Raw genomic sequence first — 10,636 nt, 5'->3', positions numbered from 1 at the left:
CTTTTCTTGCTAACCATAATAAGAATTCCAGACTTAAGGTATACTAGAAGCAGTTCACATTGTTATGAACTTCCCGTTTTTTCAAGTCAAGTAGTAAATGCCTTTTCAAATGCATTGCAACTTTCAAACTATTATTCTAAATCTAGAACTTATTTTATTTCTATCAGTAAAAGGTAAACAATTATTTTTCTCTATGGTTAAACCAACGGTTTTGTGTAATGATATGATGTGTGGGAATAAGTTTTGCTCGTAGAGCTTGAATTGTGCAGGTGTGGACGATGTACAGAACAATATTTTGTCGTTTACAATGATGACCGACCGGTATATAACGTCATCTGATTACACCTAATAGGTATTGCTTCAATTTTGAAATCATTGTACAAAGCAAAAGGAACGTAGGAGAGAACACAGCCTTAACGAACGTCAGAGAACCCAGCTCATCTTTCGGAAGAATAGGGATTTCCTCGGTGTTCTGGTCCGTCTCAGCACTGTCGTTTTGTTCAGACAAATTAGCGCCGTTTGGTGACAGCATTCGACACAAAACAATAAGGAAAGAATAAAGTTGTTATGTGCAGTCCTCCACACCTGTCCACAATTTCGTACAGTAGGCTGCGAGTCACATGTTTTTTCCTAACATATATTGATAGGCCGAATATAGTCATTTGCTACCTGGAAAAATAATTACGCGCGCAGGCATGTTTTCGTGGGCCTAAATAAAAAAAATAGAAACTAATAAAATTTAGACTTTATTAATTATGCTATACATCATTAGTGCAGTGGAACGAGTATGATTTACAATAATGAGTTTAAAGCGTGACGTCTTGGACGTGATCATACCTATGTTCATGTTAGTCGGCAAACTACTGGAATTCTGAAGAACTGAGATTCAGCAGTGACCTGGGCATTATTTTCTTATACTTCCTGTTACGGGGCGCCGTTTGGGACATATATAATATATATAATATAATGATGTTACAACATAGCCACACAATTTTCACTTTGCAGAAATTCTGAAATTATGTTCACAGAAGTTTCTGTAGACGGAATTTTATTTTTATCCTAGAAATAATGTTATCTTTGAGATCATTATGTGGGCAGAATAATGCCCCGTACCTATTTACTAATTTGTTTAATCTTTTGTTAGCCACTGTCGGTAACCTATTTTCAACAATTATTTTGTTGGTGAGATGATATTGGTGTGCGTGCTTTCAAGTGTTCATTGTATCACCTTTAACGTTTCACATTCATTTACGGCTTAATCATTTATTACTGTGGCTGTAGTTGTTTTAATTGTATCTACTATATTCACAGATATTGATAACTAATGTATTGTTTTATTAAGTAGTACATTAGGTTGAATCATCAGTTGTGTATTTTTTGTTTCTTTCTTTATTTTCGTTTTTTTTTTCAGTTGCCATTTTGTATACAACTATGATCAATCCAACAATAGAACAGAATACAACAATGTTATTGCCAATTACTGCTGGTATGCTTTCACGTAGTACAATTGCCAAGATTGCAAAGACAAAGGCTAAAACAATACAACTTATTGCAACTATATTCTTCCAATTATCTGAAATCAAAAGAAAGATACATTTTATTAGATAGAAATAGAAATATAATTTTTTTTTTGTAATACATTTTTTCATGACGAAAAACAAAAATGGATAGTTTAAATTACCTTTCAAACATTTCTGTTCTTCTTCTTCTTCTTCTTCTTCTTCTTCATTACTTTCTCTTGGCCTGCCATTATGATAAGTATACAAATAATTAAAATCAGTTATTCATATTTAATTGTAGAATGGTTTAATCTGTTTCTGATCGCAAGATCAAGACCAAACATTGCTTGTGTCCTTAGACAAGACACAGGATGCATAATCGCTATAATAATTTTACGAACGAAAATATTATTATAATATGTTAAAAAGTAACACTTGTGTAACGTGTTTGTTTTATTTAAACTAATGGTTAGGTATGCCAACGAATTATCTGTATTGATAGTCCACAGTCATTTCTAGGTATATTAATCATTTTGAAAGATGTCCAACCAAAAGAGAAAAAATATTACAAAGATAATTTCCCTGAAAATGTTGTCGATTATTTTCTCATTTACACTTAAATAATATATAATCAGTAGGTTGAGGTCGAGTAAGTTTGATTGGTGTTCACAAAATAAGTAGCATCTAGTTACTTATTATTTTAAGTATTTATTTTACAATACATACATAGTTGTGATAATCATTTTTAAAATGTTTAATAAATGTAATGGTACCAATTTTTGCTCTTTCTGATTTATACCAAAATAAATAAAAAATAGGTAGTCATTTAATCGATTGTATTAGTATCAAGAATATGTAGGTATAAACACACAATCGGGACTAGCATCCCGTGCTCACTCTCAGGGTACGGTATTATAGGTTAGGAAAGTATGTTAAGTAGAATGGGGTTAATCAAAAATACTTACCTTGGATTTTCTGGTGGGTCTGAAATAATAAAGATCAATAAGAAATAAATATTATGGGCAACATCGATTGTTTGCTTATGACGCTATGCTAATAAGGACGACGATAAGCCTAAACTATTTTCATCGACCTGTTTAAATGTGTTGCAAGGACCACTTAATAACAATTTACTTTTAAAACCATAATTCAGTACAGATTTTTTCTTTCGGCTTGAAATTAGCAGTACTTAATAGGTTTATATGGTAAATGTTGGGAATGTCAATGCTAGTTCAATGAAATGTAGGCCTATTTTTTTACCAGTATTTGCAAAGTATTTCTTTTATATACGCGTCTGTATGGTCACTTATAAAGCTTGGTTCCCACCAGGACGAAACTTAAGGACGTAACGCAAAGTGATTTGACCAATCACAAGGAATACTTTATTCGAACAATCGTGTGTGATTGGTCAACTCGCTTGCGTTACGTCCTAGTGGGAACCAAGCTTTATGGATTGTACCTTGTCGAATGACTTCATCCTCATTTTGCAGTAATACGGAATTCTCTGTAAGCCTACCATCTGGCAAATCTGTAAAAAGAGAAAAATAAATAATAGTAACTTATAGCCACATACTATAGTAGATAATTCATATTATACAACGCCAATGGAATGCTTTAACAACTCACTTCACTTATTACTTGAACTAACGAATGTATCGTTTAGAAAGATATCAATAATCCATTGGACTTGTTTAGTAAACAACGACGTTTAAATACTGAACTTAATACTACCTGGATGAATATAAAAATATTCATATCCGTAATGTATGTATAGAAACACATTGTTTTGTTAATCTGTCTGATAAAATTCATCTTATATGATACAGCTACTAAAGATTAAATTGAAACATCGATAATAACTGATTACTAGTTTCAAACAAGACACTAATTTTGCCGCAAAAAGCTCAGGTAAAATCCGTTATTCACTGAAATGGAAATTTAAAACATTTTTGAAGAAAGACAGTTTTACAAAATGGCAGACCGTTAAAAAACGAAGTAAAAACTTACCACCGATTTGATTGAAGTGTATGATTACTTGAAACTCATTAAGATGTACATTTGGCCAACAAGGAAGTATAATATGCAAAAGGACGTATTTATATATATTTTTTTAATTTGTCCAAAATGTTAGTACGATTGCATGGCACCAAAATATAAACAGGAAAGAGAAGAACAGCAACGTTACAACTAATTGAGATTGAATTAAGATATTTTGTTCAAGTAGCTACAGAATGAAAGAATTAAGGAAACGTTGTTTTATACAACCAATCTAATGTTTACACTCGCTGTTTCACATACCAATTTGTTGCCACTCTTACGTCCGTCGCCCTCCACCCTCCTCTATAAAACCTAACAATTACAACATCAATTACTTATGACTGCTATTCTACAGGCGTTGTTTACTATCTTTCGACATCATCCTTTAGGCATGAAATGACTACTGAAATAAATTATATACGCAACAGACCAAGACAATTTCCATTAACTTTATTGTATTTTAAACATTAAAGGAAATTTATTTTTGCACAATCTAGAGTTAAACCATCACTTGTTTTACATTGTTTACACTAGGTTAGTATTAATTATGCCTACTTTAATTATCTATTTATCTAATTATTTATTTAATTTTAACTTCACTAATAATTATACAGTCTCTTTTTAATCTACACATGTAACAAATAAAATCACTTAAGTGCACCATCGTCCATTTTAGTAGATGTTAAATAAAATTATACTATTATTATAATTGTGTATTAAAGATATAGTGTCCCCTAAAAAAACAATTGTTTAAAATGTTTTTTGTGAATATGTCAGTTTAATGTCACATAATAGTTTATCACTTTGACCAAACATTTGATCGAAAAACAATTATTTACCTTAAAAATGTAATTTAAATGAAAAATTGTTAATTTCAATTGAATTCAATGGGATTTTGGTTGAATTTAACCGTTTAATTTGTCTTTTTACAATTGAAAACATTATTTTTGGTAGTTTTTTTTCTACGGAAGTGATTTAACTTCATTAAAACGACGAAATTACCTATTCAAAGTCTTTTTTTTTTATAAATCTTAATTGTTCATGTGTTCGGGACAATACATCTTTAACGAATTGCCTGTTTCTATAGTTATACACTTATAATACAAGTTCGTGAAACACAAACAAAAAGTAATAATCACAGAGACAGAAATTAATAGCCATTTTTGTTAGGCTGCCACAGACGCGCGAAATTCTCATTTTTGCTGCCTCAATGAACAGAAATTACAGACAGATGTAACTTAAGGTGAGCATTCCCCCTCCCAGTATTAACTTCCGAAATCCCCCTTTGAATGATTTTAAGTATTTAGCAAGATATTTCAAATAAGTTCATAAATAAATTAAAATATTTTATATTATATTCGGTCTTGGAGCTAATTAAAGAATGTAATTCTGTAAGATAGCGCGACTATGAGGCTATAGGCAACAACCAGTTAGGCATATTAATGATCATCATTTGCCTTTTTAGAAAATAACAATATATTTATAACAAAAGTGTAGGCCTATTACAATACTGACAAAGACACAGCTCCAAATGAATATCTAAACTCCTCTCCCCAACATAGTCTACTATTTCAAGTATATTATAACACGTCAATTTTTACACACCTGGTCCTGGATTCTGCGTTGTCTGGGCTAGAGCCTGTGCTGTTGTCTGGGCTGACGCTTGTGTTGTATGGGCTGGAGCCTGTGCTGTTGTATGGGCTGAAGCTTGTGTTATATGGGCTGGAGCCTGTGCTGTTGTATGGGCTGGATTCTGTCCTGTTGTCTGTGCTGGAGCCTTTACTAAAAACAAAAATATGCAAATAACAAATTTCCAAAAATAATAAAGACTCCGTCCAATCTTGCATATTGAATACTACCTACAAATGGTTTTCTAAATAATTGTTCATGCAGTAGGGCCTAATACTAAAGAAAAACATGAAATAATATAGTTTAAATGGATGCAAAGCGAATCGTTCGGCGAAATCAAGAAAGTGAAAACTAACTAATGTGTTAAAATAGTTAACATTAATTTGCAAATTTTAAATGAACTTCTGAAAAAGCTTATATGTATTTTCTAGGATTTCCAAATATAAGATTGATTGAATCAAATCAAAACTGCGGTCCCTGACCTGGCTATGTATAGTTGCGCTACGTCACTAATCCTATTTAGTGTTTTTAATACTATAAATGAATGATGCTATGAACTACTACTAGACCTAGTACTACGTCCAGTCTGGTTCTTGTTGTACTTCAAGGCTCAAGGCAATCGGGATGAAACCACTTAATGTCGCACGACGATTTAGTGCACATATTACCGTATTTAAAATCGTCTTTTCCAACATTATCTTCGATGTGCATTAATAACCTGTACCAACAGTGTTACTGCTTTGGATAGTTAGTCATGTACTTGACTATCCATCTCTGGCTTTCTTCCGCATGGTTACTTCAGCGCTGTCCAACAACAGCCTAACATCATTATCAATCCATCCATTGGTATGAAGCGCAATAAATAGATTTAAAACGTTTTTTTTCTTTTCATCCTTTAGAATTATAATTTTTTTAAATCCAGAGAGAAGCTTTGAATTCTTAAATATCACCAGGAGTGTGTATAAGCATAGAGTAACAACAAAATAAGTTTTTGTTACTCCATGATATAACCTATAATATCCTAATGGTATCTACAGTATACATGAATTATGCTTAATTCTGAAATAGGTAGACATAATACTTTTGTACGGATCCCCTTCCCTACCTGTCTCATATGAACCTCGAAACGTACGATTTATTAACATTAGTGTTCACTAGTATGATATTGTTCTATATTTCTATATATGAAGGGTTTTAAAACGTAATTTTTTATTTCATCGGTAGATTTTTAATCGTCGCGGTAGAAGTAATTTCCGGGTCAGTGAATCATCACTTTACGACTTTAAATCAAATATGTTTATAAAATGATCGTAGTATATTGCGGGGAAAGTGTAAAATCAGTATATAAACATACTATAAAGCAGAAATCGGGAAAAACTGACATAACATCGAGAGAACTGATGATAGACCTATAATATTTGGTTAAAATTGGGAGAAACCTTCGATAACTGAGTTGTTGGGTTATCTTTAGGTTTGTAACAGCGCACTATCTGTGTCCTGTTAAAAACAACATTTGGGGTAATTTTTCCCACATATTCCAACACCCTAATCCTCTCTACATATATGTATACACACACTATTGTAGTAGAATTCATTGACTTCTATCTATAATTTATCAAGCATTTGTTAATGTATTTATCATTTTGTTGTATTTTTTCATATCTTCGAGAATTTATTTGATTATAAACATTAGTAGGCCTACCATATTATTACGATTAAAAAATTATGCGCCTCCCTCGAATGAACGACTTTATATAGTCCATTTTACAGAAACATTAAGAAATTAAGGATCATCATAGATAACATTACTTAAGTAAGACAATTAGGTTTATATTTGATTCTAAAACGAGACACAAAAATAATAATATAACAAAAATACCTTTAAGACCAATTTTCTCCAAGTCTTCTATAAATTTGTTCCACTTCACTTCGTCTATTATACCTCTGCATTTTTCGAGATCAAAGAGCATATCCCAGCGGTCCGAATATTGTTTAATGGGATCATTAAACCTTGCGTTGATTGAATCCACATCCTTGTCCGATAAGTTAGAGAAGAATTTCAGTACTGTTTGTCGGTGCTGTGTAAACGAAGAAATCTCTACATTTGAAAGAGGTGGCAGCAGGTTTTCAAGCTCCTCTCTCAGTCCAACTTGATTGGTGATGGTAATCGTGTCGTGTAGAAGTTTGAGATTATTCCGACTTAGTCTTCCTGCAGCATGCAATGCATTTAGCAAATCTATTGTTTTCTTGTCTTTGTTAATACGACTAAATGTTGCGTTATCCAATAAATCACTGTACGTACATTTTAGTCTATTGAATAATCCCTCGTGACTGCGATCATCACACCAGGATGAAAATTTTACATTTAATATTTTGTAATCGTCCTGTGATATTCCTTATAAAACAAGAAAAGACAGTACGTTAATTTTGGCTAATTGTTACCCCCTAACACCTAATCTATTTTAGTTCTTACTCTGAAATTTATCGCCAAAAGGAAGATAGAAAAAATGTCATAAGATAATGGTATGATCTACAGGGTAGATTTCCAAAAACATTAATATTATGTATAGAATTTATATTATATATTGCATATTTTTCTAGTTATCGTTTTATATTTAATATGCGTATTTATAACTGACCATGGTTTATCATTTAGATAGCCTTGTGACTATATATCATCACGTCATGTTTTATTGATTTCAATAATATACAATATACTTTTAACAAAGTATGTGTAAATGTTCTGTACCTTGATCGTCCCTGGTACCTGAGCTCATCTTGGCCAATCTTGATCTCTCAAAGAATTGTTAAATGGTTATTATTTTCTTCGTATAAGTTTTTAAAGGTAGGATCTAAAATATAAATTTAAATTCAAAATATTTTATTCAAATATAAAAAAAAATATTATTTTATTGATCAAATCTATACAGTCCTTTTCTACTAGGCTGAATTATGTCACCTCCTATGTGACTTTCAAGCAAAACACCTAACCCAGTCTAAATTGCAATTCAAAACACTCTACTACTGGAACCAGCGGCAGAATCAAATATTGTTGAGTAAACTGGCAGGAATAACTGCGGGCTATCACGGTCCCGTTAGGACTCCCGTTAGGACGTCTAAAACGTCTTCTTTTTTGGGCCGAAACGGCCTATTATGTCGTGGAAGTTAGTTGCAAAAGATGTTTAAACTTAACACAATTATATTGTAGTAGAATTCCAAGCATTTGTTATTCTTTCTTACCAATTGTCATATCTATTAGAGGATTTTATTTGAATATAAATGTTACTATATTATTAAAACTAAACCAGACTAGACCATGCCTAAATAAACATAATAACGAATTATTAATGTAAATACTACTGCTACTGTAAATACAACAAACAATACTGTATATACATTTCAATCCTGTGTTTTTCGGATTTACAGTGTACACCACAAACCTTATTCTTTTATTTTAATAGATTAGAATAAGTAAGTAAGTGTTGTTACATCTGACGTGTGTGCATTTTGAACCAAGTGTCCGAAAATAAGGGGTCATTAAAGTAGATTAGTCCATCTAAGCTGCCCATGTCGTTTATGGTAGGTTCTGCACTGAATGGTTGCTATGTGCTGGTGGAAGAACTTCCTCAATTCGCACGATGTTTAACAACAAGATGTTCACTTATTCTAGTTGGCAATATATTGATTATCTTCAACTTGCATTGCGAAGATTAGCGTAATGTGCATTCATTATCCAGATAATAGACGAATTAATTCTTTCATTCATAATTCCAGTATAGATAACTTTAGAACAAATAATGATACTGATGATAACTTTTGCATCATGGTTATTGGCAAAAATATAATTGTATAGCTAATATAAGAATATAATTTAGCACAGAAATATCCATTCATAATGATGGATTTTCACTACTGATAGGTAAAAGGTAACATTTTAGAATTTGTTTGGTTGATGTACTTAATATGCTAATTAAATCCAAACTTAGGGATAATTGTGTTATATCCCCCAAAAAAAATGAACAAGACCTGTCACTTAAGAATAGACATTTCTGATTCTGACATCTACTGTACATACACCACAAACCAGTTGTAGACGTGACCTACTAAATAATAATCATATATGGGGGTTCCAAACCAACAGCTATCACTTAGTTCGTGAGGTGCTTTTCCATTCTGACAATGACTTAGACAGTTAATAACATTAATAAATCGTGTTTTTAAAATAGGCTTAGGTTATTTCGTTTTAGTGTTCCTAAAACTTGGAAATGGTTGTTAATAAACCCTGGTATTATATAGATTTTTAGTTTATAGGCTGTATATCGTTGATTGGGTCATGTTGCCAATATGATTAACACTAGGATCAAATCAAATTAAACCAACTGTATCGCAACCGGTACATTACAAAAATGGATAAAAACTTATAGTTTCACATAAAGAATGGATTTCCTCGACATAAACAATTAAACTGTATTAGTATTTATCTATTTAGACCTACATATTTTACTTAAGCCTAATTGCATATAACACAGTTTTAATTAAACCGGGTGCTTGTGGTCTCCGTGACCTACCGATACCCAAGTATTTCCTGGTGAGGTTATCGGAATACAACTTACACCTAACAGGTGGTATTTCAGTGGTACTTATCAATGTAGAATTAATAAATTTAACAAGAAGTATACTCACGATAGTCTGTTCAGTCTGCTTAAAGCCTCAAAACAACTGCTTTTTCAAGATGGCGTATCAAATTGATAATTTACAGCGTCATCAGATATAATCATACGACAACAATAAAAACGAATAGTGCATAGATAATGAGCATCAGCGCGTCATAACCTAAATATAGTTTTTGGTATTTCCATCTATTTTTTTTTTATAAATTTCCACTAGACTATTTTTTTAATACCACAGTCTTTGAAATAAATAAAGGTTATATGAAACTAAATTGATGACAACTTTTGCTCATCAAATCCAAAAGATTGAATGTTATTCTAATTCCTTCAAGGCATAATTCAACCCATGTTTTATTTCTTATTGGGTTGATTTAGTTTAGTTTAGTTTAGTAAGAATGCACCGCTGTTTGTGTGCTTTTATGAAGCACAGTTTATTTACCCGATTCTCAGTACTGCAGATATGACAATATTTGCCCAGTGTGATAAGCTGTATCATGTAAGGTTTGGTTAAGAGTTAGATGGTGGTCAATAATACTAGGTATTACATGTAAAACACATATAATGCTGCATTATCGAATATTCTCACAATTTTATTGGAGAAATATATACAGTTACAGTACCGAGCGTGTGTAGGTGTAAGCGATGTAAGGGTGTAGTTTCAATAAATTATTAAGCATTATATACAAAATTATTATTAGAGTAAACTTTCTTGTTATTAATTTGTAAAGTCGAGTTACTTATTATGCTTAATGAAGATGAACAAATAAAGTTCGAAAGATAGAATCATAATGGCTTGCCCTA

General features: G+C 31.7%; 1 protein-coding gene across 1 annotated transcript; it reads right to left on the bottom strand.

Moving 5' to 3' along the window:
* Nucleotides 1-1,064: 1,064 nt before the first annotated feature.
* Nucleotides 1,065-9,942, bottom strand: LOC144836064 (uncharacterized). The gene is made up of 8 exons (XM_078691242.1): nt 9,849-9,942; nt 7,915-8,017; nt 7,045-7,560; nt 5,142-5,318; nt 2,959-3,027; nt 2,465-2,483; nt 1,682-1,743; nt 1,065-1,573 (listed from the first exon to the last, which is right to left on the bottom strand). Exons 2-8 carry the CDS (start codon nt 7,940-7,942, stop codon nt 1,350-1,352), a joined length of 1,095 nt encoding a protein of 364 aa, XP_078547368.1. The 5' UTR covers nt 7,943-8,017; nt 9,849-9,942; the 3' UTR covers nt 1,065-1,349.
* Between the last annotated feature and the right edge of the window lie 694 nt (nt 9,943-10,636).

The sequence above is a fragment of the Antedon bifida genome, chromosome 2, assembly GCF_963402885.1.
Source record: "Antedon bifida chromosome 2, ecAntBifi1.1, whole genome shotgun sequence".
NCBI classification, from domain to species: domain Eukaryota; kingdom Metazoa; phylum Echinodermata; class Crinoidea; order Comatulida; family Antedonidae; genus Antedon; species Antedon bifida.
Note: the sequence above shows the minus strand (reverse complement) of the source record. Positions and strands in the feature narration are given on the sequence as shown.